The sequence below is a fragment of the Neolamprologus brichardi genome, chromosome 10 (genome assembly GCF_056152115.1).
Source record: "Neolamprologus brichardi isolate AB-2024 chromosome 10, ASM5615211v1, whole genome shotgun sequence".
NCBI lineage: Eukaryota > Metazoa > Chordata > Actinopteri > Cichliformes > Cichlidae > Neolamprologus > Neolamprologus brichardi.
Window position 1 is genome coordinate 16220508 of NC_142113.1, and position 19748 is coordinate 16240255.

General features: G+C 40.9%; 4 protein-coding genes across 5 annotated transcripts; 2 read left to right on the forward strand and 2 right to left on the reverse strand.

Annotated features, from left to right (window-relative positions):
- Positions 1 to 42: 42 nt before the first annotated feature.
- On the forward strand, positions 43 to 1969 carry LOC102788181 (alpha-crystallin B chain-like). The gene is made up of 3 exons (XM_006800006.3): positions 43 to 375; positions 608 to 730; positions 806 to 1969. Exons 1-3 carry the CDS (start codon positions 196 to 198, stop codon positions 995 to 997), a joined length of 495 nt encoding a protein of 164 aa, XP_006800069.1. The 5' UTR covers positions 43 to 195; the 3' UTR covers positions 998 to 1969.
- A 1180-nt stretch (positions 1970 to 3149) lies between these two features.
- On the reverse strand, positions 3150 to 4694 carry mia (MIA SH3 domain containing). Of its 2 annotated transcripts, XM_006800008.3 has the most exons (4): positions 4337 to 4694; positions 4118 to 4251; positions 3847 to 3957; positions 3150 to 3764 (listed from the first exon to the last, which is right to left on the reverse strand). In XM_006800008.3, exons 1-4 carry the CDS (start codon positions 4452 to 4454, stop codon positions 3741 to 3743), a joined length of 387 nt encoding a protein of 128 aa, XP_006800071.1. In that variant the 5' UTR covers positions 4455 to 4694; the 3' UTR covers positions 3150 to 3740. The 2 variants fall into 2 exon arrangements, with proteins under 2 accessions (XP_006800071.1, XP_087702957.1); XM_087846831.1 differs by lacking the exon at positions 3150 to 3764 and having other exon boundaries at positions 3811 to 3957.
- A 267-nt stretch (positions 4695 to 4961) lies between these two features.
- Positions 4962 to 11144, forward strand: bicdl2 (BICD family like cargo adaptor 2). Its single transcript, XM_006800009.3, has 10 exons — positions 4962 to 5037; positions 5651 to 6126; positions 7857 to 8072; positions 8196 to 8312; positions 8852 to 8998; positions 9153 to 9299; positions 10035 to 10109; positions 10478 to 10560; positions 10653 to 10767; positions 10870 to 11144. Exons 2-10 carry the CDS (start codon positions 5887 to 5889, stop codon positions 11032 to 11034), a joined length of 1305 nt encoding a protein of 434 aa, XP_006800072.2. The 5' UTR covers positions 4962 to 5037; positions 5651 to 5886; the 3' UTR covers positions 11035 to 11144.
- Positions 11145 to 12330: 1186 nt separating this feature from the next.
- On the reverse strand, positions 12331 to 19706 carry si:dkey-71l1.1 (mitochondrial import receptor subunit TOM40B). The gene is made up of 10 exons (XM_006800010.3): positions 19550 to 19706; positions 18911 to 19110; positions 18471 to 18538; positions 18292 to 18384; positions 18072 to 18173; positions 17739 to 17844; positions 14134 to 14256; positions 13924 to 14000; positions 13743 to 13845; positions 12331 to 13650 (listed from the first exon to the last, which is right to left on the reverse strand). Exons 2-10 carry the CDS (start codon positions 19092 to 19094, stop codon positions 13511 to 13513), a joined length of 996 nt encoding a protein of 331 aa, XP_006800073.1. The 5' UTR covers positions 19095 to 19110; positions 19550 to 19706; the 3' UTR covers positions 12331 to 13510.
- Positions 19707 to 19748: the final 42 nt, after the last annotated feature.

A 19748-nucleotide genomic window follows, 5' to 3' on the forward strand; every position in this document is an offset into this window, starting at 1 on the left:
TCCATATGCAAGTGTGCATGGGAGGTCACGAAGGGGAGGGGGTGTAGAAGTGGTGAACAGAGGCAAAGTCTGGCTTGGATGGGAGGGAAAGACCTATAAATTCAGTGCAGGAGAGCACAGCAGCACCCATCTCAAACCAAATCAGACCTAGTCAGCCTGCCTCGTCATTTATTACAACCCTCTTGGAATCTCACCATGGATATCCCCATCCAGTATCCCTGGTACCGCCGGGCGTTCCCACATCGATTTCCTGACCTCTCCATGGCAGAACCTCTCACTGACTGGCCAATGATGTGGCCATTCTCCTGGTCCTTCCCCTGGATGCGCCCTTTGTTTATGCGCTGGTTCAACTGGCCCGACAATGGACACAGTGAGGTAGAGTACAGTTCACCTGTGTAATTAAGATTATTACATCATGGGAGTTACGCACAAATGTCAGTGTTTTATGGCCTTTCGTTTGTGAGGTTTGGATTAATGATCATCAGAGTCCAAACCTCCACTGATATCATGAGTGTTTGTGTAATTTTCAGGTGCAAGTCCTTCATTAAACAAGATTTTTATGGGTTTTTATCCCAGGCTGACTCACTGCTCTACTGTATGTATTTAGATGCGCTTGGAAAAGGATCGCTATGTCATTTATGTGGATGTGAAGCATTTCTCCCCTGATGAGCTGTCTGTCAGCGTTAGTGATGATTTCATCACAATACACGGCAAACATGAAGACAGACAGGTCAGATGAGCAAATTTAACACCAGAAAATAAATTTAGCCACACTGTTCTGATGCAATCACTAATTCTGTTTCAGGATGACCACGGCTATGTGTCAAGAGAGTTTCTGAGGAAGTACAGGCTTCCTTCTGGTGTGACAGGTGCCGAGGTCACCTCCAGTCTGTCGTGTGATGGTATACTGACAATCACAGCACCTCGGTCATCTACTGGGCTGGAGCGCAATATTCCTATTTCCTGTGAAGATGGAACACAGAAACAGAAAATGTAGAGCAGAGCCTGACGCACCAGATGCTGCTTTACTATTAACCCTTTATATTGTCTGTTATGTTGGCAGTGCCGTACACATATAGAGTAGTCATACAGTTCTAGATGTCTAAAACTGCTGTCTAATAAACCAGTTCCTAACCCCTAACTCACTATTATTGTGTTGTCTCAGCAAAACTGTGGAGCACGTGTAACAGAGTCTGTTTTTGACAGTACAGCTTTTATAGACACATCATGGTGAGTTCCAGGATATTGAGCTCCCAAGAGTTCATTTCCCTATCATAATCAAATAGATTAGGCTTCTACGCAAAATACAGTCGCACATGTAACAGTATTTCCAAAGACAAATTCATAACCACCATCAGGCATTTGGAGAAGCACATGACTCTAGCAACCTTTCACTTCAGTGGCAAATGTGCTAGTTAGTAACTGAACCCAGATAAGCTTGCAGCATCTACTGGTTCTGCAGAGAAATACTAATACTAATGAGTACTATCCACTAAAAGTGATAACACACTAACAAAAGATGTATTTTCAGCGCACAGAGCAGAGTGAGCGGGTATTAGTAAGATGGAAAATGTGCTGTGTTCATTCTGTGGGAAGAGCATTGGTTTCTGCATGTGTGAGGAGGAGGTTTTCTGGAGGCACAGACAGCCCGTTTGTTTTTAGTAAAAAAAATAATAAATAAATAAACAGAAGAAGAAAAAGCCACCAAAGGCCTCGGGACCAGGCGTGTTGAGAGAATGAGAGCGAATGAGCAAGAAGCAAAGTTGTGGACAAAGGAGAGAAACAGACAGGGCCCCTTTTTCACTGGGGAACATGACCTCTGAGTTGCTAAGGGTAGTATGATTGTGAATGTACGTGAGCGCATTTATACCTGTAGATGCAAGAATTACAACTCTATTATATTTGTTAAGCCTTTTGGAATATTAACACTGACAACAGCAAGTAGAATAAATATGGAGATTCAAATTCACAGGTCGGTTGTGTGTGTTTTTGAATCATTGTCAAGGTTTTCTTCTGTCTATTGTGTTGCTGTTCTCAAATGGACTTCAAATAACAACATACACTCACTGACCACTTAATAAGGTGTTCAGTAGCTCATTAACATCAATATTGATCAGCCAATCAAATGGCAAGAACTCATGGTCATGGTCCAGATGATCTGCTGAAGTTTCAGAGTAGGAATCAGAAGCAGATGAACTACAGCTCGGACAGTCTCGGTCGTTTGTCCTTGGGCAAGACACTTCACCCATTGCCTACTGGTGGTGGTCAGAGGGCCCGGTGGCGCCAGTGTCCGGCAGCCTCGCCTCTGTCGCCCCAGGGTGGCTGTGGCTACAATGTAGCTGCCATCATCAGTGTGTGAATGTGTGTGTGAATGGGTGGATGACTGGATGTGTAAAGCGCTTTGTGGTCCTTAGGGACTAGTAAAGCGCTATACAAACACAGGCCATTACAGCAGCAAAAAACTATATTAGGTCCTTCACCTGTCAATTACAATTCACATGGGCTTGACAAAATTGGACAATAGTAAAAGAAGGGAAGATAGAAGGAAAACTGTTGCCTGATCTAATAGTCTTGATTTCTGCTGCCACTTTATTAGGTACACTGTATAAAGGTGTAGCTAAAAAACAGGATCAGAATTGGACGTAAACAATGTGAAAGCATGGATTCATCCTCCCGTGTATCTGTTCAGGCTGGTGGTTGTGTAACAATTTGGGGGATGCTGTGGCACTCTTAGAACCAACCGAGCATCATTTAAATGCCACAGCCTTCTGAGTACTGTTAATGATCATTTCCATCCCTTTATGACAGTGTACCCATCTTATGCTTCCAGCAGAATAACACACCATGTGGCAAAACTTAAATAATCTAAAACCTGTTACCTGAAAAAAACAATGAGTTTGCTGTATTCAAATAGCTTCCACAGTCACCAGCTCTCAATGCAGTACAGCACCTTTGGGATGTGGTGAAACTGGAGATTTACGTCATGAATGTGCAGCCAATATGCAGCAAGTGTTTGATGATATCATGTGAAAATCTTTGAAGAATGTTTTCAGTAACTAGTTGAACCTGTGCAATGCAACAATGCAGCAAAAGGTGTGTGTGGTTATGTACAGTGAATGTAGAGCTGCTGATAAATTTTTTTTCAGACACTTTATTAATATTGGGGAACTGGAGCTTTCAGGAATGAAGGTTTAGCCTGGTCTCAAAAAGCACCAGATAAATGCTTTGCAGCACGCTTTATTTATTAAACAATGCAAAAGTCTAATATATATAGATATCTAATAAATTGAAATTTCTTACTTCATTGTTGCTTTGAAAACAGTTTTTACAATCTGACATTGCCTGTTGATAAGACACACAATGCTCACGATAAAGGAATAGCTTTAGCAGAGAAAAGGAGGGCACAACTCGTGCTTCCTTCATTTATAAGTGCACAATGGACAACTTTTATTATTATCTGCAAAACCTCAGATAAACAGGAGCATTACAGACAATGTACATCGTTCATCTGTCAACAAAGCAAGGCTGCAGAACCGCTGCTGATGTCTAAGTCATCAAAAGACAGCAAGACTATCAATGGAGACATGAAATTATAATAATACGTTTTCATAATAATACATGCACTCATTGCTGTGCAGAGTTTATGCATACTTCTATTGGCGCTCATGTTATTAGATGCATAAAAATAAGCTGTCAGCAGTGTGCATCATATCAAGTTAAGTTTCTTGGGAAGTGTATTATCAGTAACAGTAGAAGTCCCATTTCTGGAAAAAAGAAGATACACTGAATCAGGAGAAAGCACTAAATAATTCAAATGCACATGTGCATGTGTGTGTGTTCACCTACAGTAGTTTTGACTTCAGTTGTGGCTGGCATGAGAGCATGTGTCTCCTCCACTATGCTACTGGGGAAGTGGCCAATGCGAGCTTCCTGTTGTCCATAATAGGCGTCTTGTACCTGGGAAAAGATGACGCAGATAACATTTGTTTGATAACATTCAAAAATTTTAAATGTTTTGCTGCACATGGAAGCCCAAGCCTGTGACGTTTTCACAGTTTTATGGTTAGAGCCGTGCCCAGGCCATTTATAGCCACATAAATATGTCACTTTTACTCACGCTGCCAGCCCAGAAGAGATTCCCTCTGTCTTTTAGCATTGCATAAACATAGACAAGCTGCCCCTGCCTGATGGGGATGAACCTGCAGTCTCCAGGGTAATAGTCCTGCAGTGCACGAGCTATCAAGATAGGATCTGTGCAGGGACAAATGTCATGAGCTATAATGTGATATGAATCTGAACTTTTTTTCAGAAGCAAAATAAAACAGTTGATACTTACAGCTGCACTCGGAGTCAGCACAGAGTTTCTTGTCAGAGAGTTTAGGCATTTGCTTTCCAGCTTCAGAGGTTCCCAACACAAGGCACAGGGAAAGAGCAAACCACAGTTCGAAAGCCATGTCTTTACGTCAATGCACCTACTGATGGAAAAGCCTTTTTTTCTCAGCTAGGAAGGTCCTGGTTTTCAGTCTTCTTGTAAGTCTGTTTGGCCACTCTTAAAATGAAGGTGCAGCAGAAGCAGTCCCCTTTTTCTTCTTCCCCCAACCCTTCGTCATATGAGCACACACAGAGCTCCTTTGAAATTCTTCAAGCAGGTAAACAGGATGGGGCAAAGGGGGTGGGGAGTAGACAGACCCCTGCTTGTGTCCTAGACTTTTCCATCTGTCACGCAATGCCCCCCCCCCCCCCCCCCCCCCCCCCCCCAGTGAATTCCTCAGAATTAATCACTTCCTTGTTTAACTGCCTGATATCCAATCAGCAGCTATTAATTTTACCCCACTTTTCCAGTATTCCCTGTTCTTTCTCTCAGTTCCTCTTGCTTTTTCCCTCGCTTCACCTTTGGAACTCAGTAGGTGGAGCCATGTGCTTTATTTACATAATGAACGTTTCCACTACCAAGGAAACCAGCTGAGCTTCTCTTGCGCAAACACTCCCAAACAGGAAGACTGTACCTGTTAGCCTGCGGTGGCAGAGAGCTGTCAGGTAAGACCTAACTTATCATTTTTCAAAGTCTGGTGGAAAATAGGTTAACACGGATTCTGTCAACTGTTGTACTGGCAATAAAGTAGGACTGAGTTTATTACTTGTATTTTAAAGGACTTTAAAGAGCATGTCAGCACAGATTCATGATACCGGTGAGAAGCAAATAGTGACAGACTTGATAGTTGAGGCTGGGGAGACTCCAGATACTGACACTGCTACACTGCGACTGAAATTCAGCTTACACGGTCTAAATTTGAATAAAAATAATCTGGGAATTATTCATGATAGCAGTGAATTATCAAACAAAAAGATTTTTTTTTAAGCCTATGCTGATTGTTTATTGATAATTTGACCTAAACGTATTACTTAAGAGTCTACTTGAAATACTCAACACATTGTAGTGATCACAAGAAGTAGCAGTTCACAGTGCCTGTGGAATTTAGGGAGGAGACAATGATAATAGTGCAGGTTGGTGTTTCGGTCAGAGCTACAAAAGCACCTGTCAGACAAAAGATCTCCTTTTAGGCCATGCTGGATTATATTACCAGAAAGCAGCTAGTGTGATATTCACACAAGGTTTTCTGTGTTATTAAATGTCTTTTCTTGCCCAAAGATGTCCCGGTAAACACCAGAAGAGAAGAAGAAGTGAATGATATAAGCACTGGGACCACACACTGAAGCACAAGGAATACTCTGGATAACAAAAGTGGAACCCAAACACCTGTAAACTAAACCATCAGGAAACAGAAAGTCCTGATTCTCTAGCCATTGTCTTCCACCAGTGGGAGACTGAATCACAACTGCAGGACCTGGGATAGTACTTTTTAACTGATCCTTCATCTGTCAGCTATGTTCAGCAAAAACAGTCTTCCCTCACCCAGCCTGGAGGACTCGTTCTTTCCCCTCTCTCCCTCCTCCTCGGTCTCTCTCTCCTTTGGTCTCCCCTTATCCACATCCTCCCCTGGAAGCACTGACAGTGGAGGAGGCATAGAGACTGACCTGATTCTAGCTGCTGAGCTGGGACGGGCTTTACTGGAGAAGAATGAGGAGCTGACAGCCTCTCTGGAGCTGAGGGAAAGGGAGCTGGAGGTAAGATTAAAGCTACTGTTGTCCCTTAATCTCCCAAAAGGTCATATTTGATAAACACATTTTTACACAAAATGAAATGGGAAGTAAGATTAGCTAAAATTACAAGCAAATCGCTGCATGAAGGCAAAACTTTTGGATGTGGCCTGCAGTGCACAGTCATTCCACCAGTGGGCAGAAGATTTGTCGGATAGCAAGGAGACAATGCAACCATGATAACCACCCCCACTGGAGGAGAAAGAGCTCCAACAATGTATAACCGCAGACTGAAACTTATACAATACCTTTAGCTGGCTAATCACTTTAGTGTTCACTGTGCTGAAGGAGATTATGTCTGGTTAGCTGTTAGGAAGCTAATGCTAACTTTGTCTCATAAAGCTGCCATAGATCACTAAGGGACTTGCAGACATACCATTACTGACTACTGCTTTACAAAATAATTCAAGTTACACAGTGTGAAAATGCTATCAGAAATAGATATATAGATAGATTTTATCTATATATAAAGTATTTAAACCATTTGTTTTTTTCTCTACAGAGATAACAATAAATTTAACATTAAATGTGGCAGTACAAAACAAATTCATCATTTTAGTTCTAGTATGCAGTCTAATCATTAAAAATGGTCATAGCATGTGACATCAGCTATGTTCCCCAGTTACCATATGTAATCATATGTTATACAGCCATAACAATCTTTTAGGCTGGCTATGATAATGATCCATGATTACATGGCAGCCATCATGTCATGATTTCTTAATCCGCTGTTATTCCAAATAGTGTTTCTGCAACTGCATTAGAGGTGAGCCAATCAATTTAAATATCATTAGTATCGATACCAATGCCGCTACTGGTATCGGACTGATACTAGAGTGATGAGATCAATATGTTGTTTCAATCCTCTAAGTTCAGTATGTAGCCTTCTCAATTGGGTTAAACATATTTTTGGAAAATATACCCCAAACATGCACTATGAAAAATGGCTGGACCTTTTTGTGTTGACTGTAGTGTCTGTTTTATTTATAGCCTATAGCACATTCAAACAGAAGCTGACCCAAAGTGCTTTAGAGACAGGAAAATTTACATCGCAGGGCTCTAAAAAGGTTTTAAAATACATGCAAAGCTGAAAGGTGTGTTTTATTGTGTCAACAAATAATTGGGCAAAGTAAAAATCACAATGATTTAAGTGGTTATTAAAATGTGTTCAGAATTAAAGTATCATTATCAGTATCAACAATACTGGCCTTTTATTTACTTGGTATCAGATGATACCAAAAATTTGCAGTATTTTGCGCTACAGTGAAATGTATGGGACATAACACGGTGCTTCCAATTCCTGATAAGTATGCATTACTTAACCTGCATGCGCTCCAACTTAATGTGAGTTAAGTACTTTTAACTTTAGAAGAAGTCATTTAAGTAGATCTTCACCATAAATCAGGTTCATGTGACTTTGTGTTAGTTATACTGTTTTTACAGCTTTTAGGTTTTTAATTAATAAATCTGCCCCCAGTGCAGAATCGAAAAGCACAAAGAAATAAACAGAAAAGTATTTTTCATGAAATACCATGTTAAATGTTCTTTGAATGTTTTTGTAACTTTTTTTTTTTCTGAGTTTTCCTATTGAGCATGCTGGCTTGCTGTCACACTGCCATGTCCATGGAGTGGAGCCATCATACATGTTATCAGGAAAGTCTGGTTATTGAAGCTGGTTCATATGGTGTTTAATACAGGCTTTACAGCAGGAGAAGCACGTTCTTCAGAGGAAGCTGGAGATGAATGAACTGGCATTTGGACAGAGGGAGGCGGAGCTAACTGCTGATTTAACAACTCTGCGGGCTGAGGTGGAGAAACATCAGAGTCAAGGGCGTGACCGGCGAAAAGATGAAAGCGAGCAGATGATTCAGTTAGCCAACCATAACCAGAGACTGGTTGAGCAGCTGGCAGAGGTTTGTTTTAATGGATCAGTGAATCTCTGCACGTATGTTGCATCACAGGAAAATGCCGACTAACGGGTTTAGATAGTCCTACCTTTATTATTCACACCTTTCTCCCATTTCTCACACATCTAGGCTGTGACACTGGAGCATTCCTTGAGGACTGAACTGCGTACCATCAGAGACGAAATGGAAGAATCATCTTTTAGCCGAAACATCAGCTTTACACAGTTAGAGAGCATACAAGCAGAGGTATACCCATAAGTAAAACATTGCAAACACAAAAGTTTTGGTTTTATTATGAACAGCACACCCAAAAAGCACAAAGAACAGCAGTAGCACCACATGAAAGTACAAGACCTGTTTTTTAGAGGCAAGTCTTAAGTTCTCAATGAAAAGTCTACAAACCACATCTTTTGGGAGTCAATTTTCATATAGCATAAGCTAAAATCAAATCTCATGTACGGATAACTTGAGTCTGGCTTGAGACTAAATACCAGCAAAAATAAGTAAAATTCTTAAAGTCATGGAGGTCTGACAAGTCTTCAGTCACAATAATTCGTGTCATCATGAAGCATGAAAATCTGGTTACAAAATAACTGTAACGAGAAATAGTGGAAAATTCTTAAAATGTTCAGTTGAGGTGTAAACCAACAATCAGGATGCTGATTTTATAAACCTTTTAACAACCTCGAGGTGTGCAGGAAGTAGGCTTTGGGGTGACATCTGGGCTGACAATGCTAAAACAGCTTCTATATTGCGAGTCTATCCTTTTGATCATTCTCATACAGAACAGAGTTTTGCAAGAGCGGCTGTCACACATGGAGACACAACTAAAAGCTTCAGGGGAAGACAACCAAAGACTTTGCATGGAGCGAGAGCGCTTGAGAGACAGACTGTCAGAAATGCAGATGAAACTCAAAGAGAAAGAAGCAGAGGTGAGCATTAAATCGGAGGCAAATTTAGGATCAGCCGTGGTGTTGACCGATGAAACTTGAAGCAGTTATATCTGTTGCAGGAAGCATTGCTCATCACAAGCAGAGGTCACTAACACGTTCTCGATCTGTGTGTGTGCATGTGCTCGGTGTGTAGATAGAGCAGGAGCAGGGAGTGGTGTTTGAGTTGCGCACCTTGAATCGCTCTCTACAGCAAAAAGCTCTGAACCTGGATGAAGACAGCATCCTGGACAGGACACAAGCAGAACCTTTGTCTCTGCTGAGTGAAATTCAGCAGTCACAGGTGCCCACAGAAACACACACACCGAGTAACTCCACAGTCTAAGTCAGTGTGTACCGATCCTGTGTACCAAAGCTTGTCTGGATAATCCTTGTACTCGTGTATGTTTACATGATCCATCCGATATTGATTTTTGTCTCTTGAGCACAGAGATTTCTCCAGATTCTCTGAACCTTTTTATTATGTACTGTAGCTGATGATGTCTTCACTTTTTTACATTGACAAACATTATTATGAACTTGTTCCACAATTTGTAGGCACAGTTTTTTTTAAGATTAGTGACCGCTGCCTTTGTTTGCTCCTGAGAAACTTTGTCTCTCTTAAACACTCTCTTTTAAACCCAGTCTTTAACTGACCTGTTTGCCAGTTAACCCAATTAGTTGCAAAATGTTCCCCTAGCTGTTTCATCTTAGTACATATTACTTTTTCAGCCGTCTGTTGTGAGTGTTCAAACGTTTTTGAGAAAACACTGACATAAATTGGTACAGATCAACTTATGTATTCAGCATAAGTGAATGTGGTGATCTAGGCAGGTAAAAAGAGTCCTTTTCCACACTGAAAAAATCTCACTTTTTCAAATTTACCTTGCTAATACATTAATCTCGCCCCATAGTGCACAAGTCTGCCCAAAAAAGCAACATATTTGCAGGACAAATTTGCATTAACAGCACAAATGCCTAGATAAGTGTTGGACCCCTCTGACTTTTTGTGATGTGGTGTATATCTTTCCTGTTACAGGCTAAAGAGGCTCTTCTAGCTCACTCCACAGTGCTGCAAGCGAGAGATGAAGAAATACAGGCACTCAAAGAAGAGGTCAGTGAAACTGTATGCTGTATATATACTGTCCTTACTGCTGCAGGAATAGAAAAAGACTGATTTGTCAAGCAAAAACAGACAATATAGGAAGCACCAATTGAAGTCACGGAATTACATTTTTTAATAATGTGCTATAGAATCAGTATGTTTAAGTTTGAATTAATTTAATCAACATGTGTTGATTAAATTGTGAAGACGTGTGTGATGTGACGATTTGAGGTTAACTGTGTGACATTATGTAGCCTATTTTCCTCTGCTCAGCTTTTATCTGTGCTTTACTTTATAATATCACATTTATTTTGGAGGCCAATCATTCTCTAATATGCAATGTTATGATCAATGTGAGTGATGTATTTACACTTCAGCTTGAAGGTCAGAGAGAAGAACTCGAGTCTCTGAGGGAGGAAATTCAGCTGTGTGGCCGCAGTTCAGGAAAGCCAAGCTACAGGTAATGCTACGCTAAACTGCTGATTAGTTTAGTTTCTCTCAATTTTATTTAGATTTTATTAAGATAAATCTGTTTTTTAAATTTCCATTTAGGTCCTTAGAAAGTGAACTGGTCACGGTGCGTCAAGAGAAAGAATCACTAACTCAGCAGCTTCTCAACACCATCAAGCAGAAGGTGGCGCTGTCTCAAGAGCTGGAGGCCTGGCAGGTTTGTGTACCTGCATTCAAAACTACAGATAGTCTCTTTTGGAAAAATGGACTTTAAAAAATTATTATACTTTTGTAATCTGAACCTTTGCTCTTCCTGCAGGAGGACATGCGGGTGGTGATAAATCAACAGGTTCAGCAAAGGGAGGAGGAGAGGAAGAAAGAGAGCCAGCAGGAAAAAGGTGCTACAGGACTCCAAAGAAGCAAGTCTTTGAGAATGAAGGGAGAAGGATCGAAAGGATTCCTCTCTTTTTTCAAAGATATATAACAGCAAGAAGACTCCCAGGTTTAAATGGACAGTATCCGCAATTTTCTTTGCCACTCTGTCTTTTGTGGCCAGATAATGGACACTAATGCCATATTAGCAACAAGTGACTTGTTTACATACCAATATTTGTATATATGTATATACAATGTATTATTAATTTCATACTTTATATTAAAAAAAGTCTCAACTGAGTGTTGGATATGTTATCATCTGTTCTTGCATTATTTAAGTCACTTCTAGTTTTTTAACCTCCTAAAACCTGGCGTCCACATGTGTGGACATTACATTTTGAGTTATTTAGACCAAAATACTCAATTTTGCTCTACAAGAGCCTGATATCCACGTACGAGGACATTATACTGCTACTGTTTTAAACGAATATGCTCATATGTGGCTCTCATTTTTCTTAGAAACAAAAATCAGGTAAAAAGAAAATCTGGTAATTTTTTGTTTTTTACATTCATCGGGTCCCAATATGCCCAAATATCAAAGAGAAATTAAAAATGCATGCCATGGAAGAGTTCAGATTTTAGAAGGTTAAAGACAAAAGTTTACAATAATTTTAGAGGCAGCATGCAAATACGAAGGAATAAGAGATTATAAAGGACCTATCATTTTCAGGTCTTATCCTTTACTATGTTACACATTATTCAAAGTTTAAAAACAATCTTTCTTTCTTTTTTCTTTTTTTTTTAAATCACACACACATTAGACCTCAGTGCAATCTCACAACACACCCTCTCCTTTGAACCCACTTTCTTATGACTAGCTGCCCCTGACAAACAGAAAGTGGGATTTCTGTGCTGTCAGCATGAGCTGTGTGCCTTCCACAAGCATATTAAAAGGTATTCACTCTCATAGCCATCATCCAAAATCAAACACAGAAATTTTTCTTTCCAAAATGTAGCATCTTATTGCAGTCTGAGGTCTGGGCTTCCATCTATCTTTGTGCAGATTTCGGTATTTGAAACTTTGGCCTTGTTTAAAAGGGACATCCACCACTAAAACAGTATATCAGGGAAAATCATCTCAACTTAATGGAAGATAATGGGAAGGAATATTTGCATGTGGATCCGAGAGTGGAAAATGTTCAGTTTAAGCAAATTCTTAATGAATCTGCAATCTTCAGCTCTAATGATTTAAGTGAAAAATATCTGGCTTTCGTGTTTGTGTCTTGCTGAGCTATGAATAAGCAACAGGACGTAAAAAGGTACCTTGGTGCCGAGTTTAGGTTCAGACTTACTGTAGGTAGGTAGCTGTCTGTTGAAATGCATGACATACAGTCAAAAGAAACAATGACAGAAATAACATCTTTAATAAATTAAGTTCAAAAAGATAGCCATCCCTTCCATTTCTCTCCATGCTGACTTTATACAATGAATAAATCATATATATGCAACATTTCCCAGTTGAAGAGGACTGTAAATGGTCGAGCGCAGTACGAGTAGTGCAGGTTGCATACAGTCAGTGTTACCAAATGCCTTCATCTATACAGTATACATACAGCGCAGTCCTCAATCAGCAGACTTAGTGCATAGCCTCTTTCTCAACCCTCAGAACCTTAAATTACTATATACAGTATGAAGCAGCACCTTTCTCTGTGTGGATTGCACACTATAATATGCCGGCACACAAAAAAAAAGATCTGTACCCAATCAAACAAACATTCACCTACTCATGCATATTTTTTAAGGTTCTTACTGACGTTTTAACGTGAGCCGACCCATTTACTCATACTCAGATTCAGCATTTGCTGCCATTTGGAATGATCCTCTAAGCATTTGCTTGTGTGCAGATTAGCCCACACAGACTTTTTATGAGTAAGCGCTGAACTTTGTCAGTTTAATGCTTTCTCTGTTTGTGGTGGTTAGAGAGCACCAAATGATTGTACATTCAAGCTAAATTTTTATATTTTGGCAGGTGAGTTGATGAGCTTTGTTTTTAATTGATACTGGCGCTGATGTAAACCAATCACTGCCTGTTAGATGGGCAAACACATCTTTTGTAAGCATCTTGTGTAAATAGTCTATTAAAATTGTAGCTGATGGGCAAATACATTAAAAAGACTATTGTTCTTTAATACAGTGTACTTACATTAGATTTGTTTAGGACTACCCATAATATAAAATCTTTATTTTAACTTTACAGTACCGTATGCCTTTTATCCTTTTGGTTCAGTGTCCAGGAGTGGATGCACAGTTTGGGTTTAGGGAGACTGAAACATCTGTGTAGTCACATACTGTACGTGGAGCCCCTCGAGGTGCTCATCCACTCCTCTCAGTGCAATCCTCTTGTTGTCACTCAGTCAGACAAACATTGCCTCCACTTAGAGAGGTAGGTGACTTAAAGAAACAGGAAGTGTTTTGGTGAGGCTGAAAAAGTCTCGGAAGGTCACGTTGTTAATGAAGCCTCTGAAACGTGCCTCTGGACGGATACCAGGCAGCGGAGTGTAATTCCAGCGGGGGTTAGCTGATGATTAACCCACGTTGATGCCTAGACCCACTTGCAGTTTATCACCTTTATGATTTACAAAGGCACCCATAATCAGTGTGGCTGGGAGAGGAGTCAGGCGCTTCTCCAACACACCTCCTATTATGCACCGGCTGTTTATCATACCTGGATACACACAAAGAAACAAAAGACTCATGCATTGTGCTTTCATAATAGTTAACATTGCGCATGACTCAAAGTTACATCAGGAAATTTACCTCGAAAGACCATATTAGCCTCTGGGAGCTCCATCTGATACCCAAAGGATGTTGTGGTCTCCTGTGTCCTGGTACTGGCTTCAAACTCCACCCCTACTTGTATCTGCAAAGCGCAAACATACATTAATGATATGCCACTAAGGTAAATGGTGTTTACGCTTATGGGTGGCACTGGCTGTACCTGTTTGTTGGCTCTGTGATAGTAGCTTGCATGGGCACCTCCTTTGCCAGCATTCAATGTTGCCACCCAGTTTGGTCCTGCATGAAGAGACAGAACACCCACCCATCACCCCCACTGTGGCTAAATCAAAGCTCAACAAAGGAGAGATGATACCAGCTCTGTTAAAATGTGATATGTGAGGCAGATTCATGAGTAAAAACAACATCTCACTTGAGTACTGTCCAGCCAGAGTAAGGATGCCTCCTTCTTCTGCTCGTCCCCGATGGTAGACCAGCTCTCCTCCTAACACCAGCCCAGAAGAAACGCTCTGCAGGAAATGCGCCACCAGGATAACTGTCCAGGAAAAACACACAGCAAGATAACAGAAAAATCATCAAGGGGCACGTCAGTGAAAAATACCAGAAAAAGTGTTAAATTATTTTCTTCTCATGTTGCGGGATAACAAAGAAAAGCCAACATCCACCCATCCATCTATTTCCTGTCACTCTTTCAGGTCCATGTGCAGCTTTCTAAGTAGAGATGCCTAGACCTGCTTCTCATCATAATAATCTGACAATACTATAATATTGGCCATATTATATTTACATTACCACAGTGAGATGACTTTAGTCTCATGAACAACAAGAGCTAATTGTTATTTACTAACTACTCTTGAACTGACTGTTCAGTGCAGAAATGAAGCCCAACTATCATGTTTTACAGTCCTGTGGTCTCAGCCTCAGATACTCAACTAATCAAAGTGATGTCATGACAAAAATGAATGACCAACAAAACATTTTTCTCCTTCATTTTTGTCACACAATCTCGCGTTTCTCGCAGTTAGTATCATGGTTGCTAGGCAACCTGAACAGCGCGACGAAGGCTAGACCGTCCCATTTCACAAGCCTCTCACTTCCGCACTTCTCGTACTTATAGTACGCACTGTACGTAGTACGCGTAGTGCGCGTACTTCAAGCGTGCAGACCCTGAATTGGGACACAGCCTAAGTGTTCCCAAGCAAGCTTGGACATGTCCCAATAGGACACGTCTGCAACACCTCACCTAGGAGGTGCCCTGGAGGCATCCTTTCAGATGCCTGAACCACCCTAACGGGCTCTTTTTAATGTAGAGGAGTAACTACCCTCCTGAATGACGAAGCTTCTCAGGGTGAATCGAGAAGTTGTTTGGAGGAAGCACTTCCACTGCTCCACTCTTCCTTTAGTCACCTATGACAACTTCACTTTCATGCTCATGTCTGTCTTTTCCACAACACACTGGTGTAGCGTTCACATCACTGCACCTTCCACGCCAAGTTGTTTATCAATTTGTCACTCCACTCTCCTCTCACTCGCGAAGGGGATGCCGAGATACTTAAACCCCTCCACTTGAGGCAACGACTCATTCCCAACTCAAAGTGGGCACACCTCTGTTTTCTGGCTGAGAACCATGGCCTCAGACATATAGGAGCTAATTCTCATCCAACCGCTTCACACTCAGCTGCAAACTGCCCAAGGGCAAGCTGGAGGCCACCGCCTGAAATCAATGACATGATCTGCAAAGCAGAGATAAACCTCTGAGACCTGCCAACCCTCAACCTTCCACCCCATGGCTGCTCATAGAAATTCTGTCCATAAAAATTATAAAAAGAATCAGTAACAGTCGGTCTTGGCAGACACCCACTGGGAATGAGTCTCGCATATTGCCAGCAATCCAGACTAAGCTCTCACTACAGATGTACAGGAACTGGGGCAGCCTGTGACCAGAGGTGGAGTGTTTTTTGCTTAAGTAACGGAGCAGACTGGTCATGCACACATCCATGTGCATGCACACGGCAAGTGCGGCAAGTTTACATTAATAAAGTATAACTGAGCAACAGTGATAAAATGTCAGACTGAATTTAGGAACATAAAGTCATCTGTCTGACCATGTTCATCAGTTCCTTTAGCTCTCGCCTCCTGGGATGTATTTTCTCTTTTTCATTCTTAACCTGTGGGACTGTGCTCTATCTAACTTTGATGCCATGTCTCTCCCTTATTTATTCTCTGGTGAATTTGAATTCTTCTGCTTTTCACAGAGTTACCGTCAGAGTTACAAACGTATCTGACAGCTCAGGCGGAGTGCAGGATTCAAATATTCCACCGTGTAAACTTGAAATCTGTGTTACAGCTGACCCGTCTATGTATTGACGTTAGAATATAACAATGTCAACTGCCATTGCTTATTTATTTTTTCCTGTACGCCATGTAATACTACAATATTATTAAAGTCAAATCTAAGACACTTCTGATCTTTGAGTCCTATTATTGGTGGGTATTTTCAACTACATTTTCAAACGCTGCATTAAGATGAACGGAATCAACTTTTTGGAGTTTCCTTACCTGGATGATTGAGCGTGAATCAAGACAGATTAACTGTAGCATTTTGTCAAACAATATTATATCTGACAGAAGAAGGAAAAACAAACTACATGAAAGTGATCTCTGGCACTGCAGAGCTGTATGACTGCACTCACGTTCATTGTGGACCATTTTGCATATTTTGACGAAAAATGATGAACACCGCAAATCCATCGGCTTACTTTGAGAGGTATCTCTATTGGCAGCATGGATGTTGTATTGTGACTCCCAGCGAGCTCTGGAAGGAAATCTAAATACATATTTAATGAAAGCAAGGGCACAAATAACTGTGTCTATGGACCAGATTTCCTAACACTGCATTACAACAAAGTCCTCTTTTAGGGTTAAGAAACTACTGTCAGGGTTTAATGAGAGTAGCCACAGTGTCGGTTTTGTAGCTGAAAAGTGGGGACAATGCAGGTAACTTGGTGGCTGATCTTATGGCAAATGTATTATAGAAGTTACAACACAAAATGCTGGGAAAATATTTAAACAAATCAAACAAATGTGATTTACTAAGGTTTGCTGCACAGTTTATCTGTGAATTTAACTCTAAAAAATACCTGCCAGTGCTACCCCACAGCCTCCTAGTACACACACCTATGGTATCAACTCCAAAATCCTACGTGACCTTGTTCTCAACTTATAAAGTTATGCCGACAATAGCCTGTCAGTCTTTTATGGCTGCAGAGTAAAAAAAATTGTTATTTGGTGTAGGATTTGTGAAAGTTGTAGTTTCTTCTTTTCTAAAAACGTCTCTATCTATGAGTCCTAGAGTATATACTGAAAATGTCCATCTAAATTCAGCTATTGATGTGACAATCATGTGTAATATTAACTTTAATAAGCTCCTATACTCTGCAGAAAAAGTAAGAAAAAAAGAGCACAGCAACAATATCTTTATTAAAAAAGATTGAGATCAGTTTGTTGTTTCTTCTACACATCATACAGGTCAGCTGTTCCACACAGATCTGATGCTTGTAAGGTGGAATAGTTTGTAATGATGCGGCTTTCTTATAGATAAATCCTGCGTTCCACCTGAGTCTCAGTCCTCAGGACCTCATACAGCTCACAGCAGTTTCTAACAGACCAGTTCACCCCTGTAGAAGGCATATTCCTTCTTCTTCAACCTCCTCTCAATCATCTAAACTGCCCTCCCTCAACAGGTGTTCTCATTTTTCAGACATTACTTAGTGCGGGTAATTATAGAAAGGCTCTGACTGACTCTTTGTGTATAAATTAGCTCTCTGGGACCCTGGCAAGGACCTTTGCAGGTAGGGTGAGGGCTATGATCCCCCTGAAGCAGAAACACACCCTCTGCCAGGTCCACATTAGAAATAGGGGAACTATAACTCCAGTGTAGAGCACTGTCTCCAACTTTCCATACATCAGACCCTAATGGTTAATCCTCTGCTCATTTTTCCACCTGCCATTTCTCACCTGACTCTCTGAGGACGTCTGGGTTGGCCAATGTCACAGCAGCGGTAAAATCGTTCCCTCTGTACTCAGTTTCAAATTGCCACGTTACAAACTGGGACTGCTGGGTCTAAAACACATTGAGCAGTTCAAAAAATGTTACTCTACAGATAAAGTTTATAACAGAAAACAGATCAGGTATCCTTTCATGGAGAATTATACATTACAAACAGAGAAAGTAAAGACAAATATTCTGAAGAAAGATGTCAAAGGTGTCAAGATTTGTAATAGCTGTAGGAGGGAACTGAATGAATGAATGAATGGCATGTATACAGACGTCAGATGTTATGATCACACCTGAAACACTGTTCTGGCTCGCACGCGCTCAGTGAGATGCAGCAGAGCGTGGGCGTTCAGACTACCTGAGGAGTCCATCTCCCCGATCAACGCTGGAGCATCCTGAGATTTGACAAAGGAACAGAATGCGAGTTGTGAACACAAAAAGGCAGCAGCTCCCTCGCTGTTACCATTAAAATTTTTTATTATGAAGATAGCTTTGTGATGACTCAAACCTGACCTTGTCTTTGCTATAGTCGTCACTCTGCAGGTGCTCCACGTGAAATCGATAATACGACGGACTTACAGCGCTGAGGTGGAGCGTATGGCTGACCTGAAAGCATTCCTTGGTTAATAATTATCGCCTTTAAATGCTACAAACTGTTTGCATCTAAATTAAAGTGAATGAAAAAAAATCACCTTGAAGAAGCTGCTCAGGGTTTTATTCAGTATCATCTTAACACCCTCAATCTGTTGAGGAAAGACGTCTGAAGAGGAAAAAACCAATCATGTCAAGAAACATTTAGATAATAGAATCTGTATTTCTGTAGCTGTTCACAGCTAGTAACAGAATTTAGAAACATGAGGACTGCTTTATTTAGCCTCAAAGGATTATGAGTAGCTAGAACCACACATTATACAAGGAAACATGGAGTTTTATCCACGGTTTTATCTTGTTTTTTTTTAAATAACTTTAAAATAACTTGGGTCAACCTTGCTGCTTTAGAAGTGCAATAGAAGTAAAACTGTAATTGACATTTAACCATTTTACAGCAAAACAGTTGCAACTGCAGCGTCTTTTTTGCCTCACTTTAAGCATGGTGAGCACTCCTCACTTCTTCTATGCTAACCAGTGATACCTTTGCAGCTCCTGTGCAACGAGTGAAAGCTGCCTGGGTTGGGAAGGCGGCCATCCCTCCTCTCCCAGCGCGGTGGACTATCCCAGTGAGCAGGGTGTGCGTCCCAGCGGGAAGGAGGTGGGTCTGTGGAGAAAGGCCAGTTCTGATGGCCCGGACTGGAAGACAAAGCCAGAACGCTGCCCATGTGGGTGCAACACTCCCTACAAGACACAAAGACAAGATTTATTTCTCATACCTGCTAAAAAAGAAAAACTCTGTTGTGCGAGGATAGAACAGGGGAAGAGGACTAACCTCTTCTTAAGTGCATTTATGGGGAAAAAATTGATGTTTATTATTTTTATTTAGTCAGCTTTGGGTTTGTTTTTTTTTTGTTTGTTTTTTTTTTTTAGAAAACCTCAATATCAGAATTACAAATTGCATCAAAATTAACAGCACAAACCTACATTTTAAATGTATGAGAGCTTGTTATGTCTCATCATACTGGTTTCCAAGAATTTTAAAACCAGGTCTGCATGGCTCTGCACGTCATGCATGGTGTTCTGAGGTTTATATGAGCAGGTGCCGCAGATCCGTCGGCTAGTATGACCTTAGCATCGGTAAAAACAGACATGTATGTGTGCTAACTGTTCTACTACCTACTTCCGATTTGATCGAAAGACCTTAAAATCCCGAGCGGAAATGAGAACCGCACATCAGGAAAACTGTCAGGCGGATTTTCCCTTAATTTCTTTACAAACACCAACTTGAGATGCAAAGCCAGCTGATGCTGAGCTTCACTGATGCTGCAAATAGCTGCCTCGTGTGCCACCCCACAAATGAGTCCCTCTGAAACCACGGC

Bases quoted from the DNA above. Each gene is read 5' to 3' on its own strand.
- LOC102788181 (XM_006800006.3), top strand. From the start codon at position 196: ATGGATATCCCCATCCAGTATCCCTGGTACCGCCGGGCGTTCCCACAT. The intron at 376-607 runs GTAGAGTACAGT...GTATGTATTTAG, and splicing joins CCGACAATGGACACAGTGAG to ATGCGCTTGGAAAAGGATCG. The intron at 731-805 runs GTCAGATGAGCA...ATTCTGTTTCAG, and splicing joins GCAAACATGAAGACAGACAG to GATGACCACGGCTATGTGTC.
- mia (XM_087846831.1), bottom strand. From the start codon at position 4,454: ATGGCTTTCGAACTGTGGTTTGCTCTTTCCCTGTGCCTTGTGTTGGGA. The intron at 4,252-4,336 runs GTAAGTATCAAC...GTCCCTGCACAG, and splicing joins TGCTGACTCCGAGTGCAGCT to ATCCTATCTTGATAGCTCGT. The intron at 3,958-4,117 runs GTGAGTAAAAGT...ATCTTTTCCCAG, and splicing joins ATCTCTTCTGGGCTGGCAGC to GTACAAGACGCCTATTATGG.
- bicdl2 (XM_006800009.3), top strand. From the start codon at position 5,887: ATGTTCAGCAAAAACAGTCTTCCCTCACCCAGCCTGGAGGACTCGTTC. The intron at 6,127-7,856 runs GTAAGATTAAAG...TGTTTAATACAG, and splicing joins TGAGGGAAAGGGAGCTGGAG to GCTTTACAGCAGGAGAAGCA. The intron at 8,999-9,152 runs GTGAGCATTAAA...CTCGGTGTGTAG, and splicing joins TCAAAGAGAAAGAAGCAGAG to ATAGAGCAGGAGCAGGGAGT.
- si:dkey-71l1.1 (XM_006800010.3), bottom strand. From the start codon at position 19,094: ATGGGCAGCGTTCTGGCTTTGTCTTCCAGTCCGGGCCATCAGAACTGG. The intron at 18,174-18,291 runs GTCAGGTTTGAG...GTCAAATCTCAG, and splicing joins ACGACTATAGCAAAGACAAG to GATGCTCCAGCGTTGATCGG. The intron at 14,257-17,738 runs GTGAGAAATGGC...TTTCCTGGACAG, and splicing joins AGACGTCCTCAGAGAGTCAG to TTATCCTGGTGGCGCATTTC.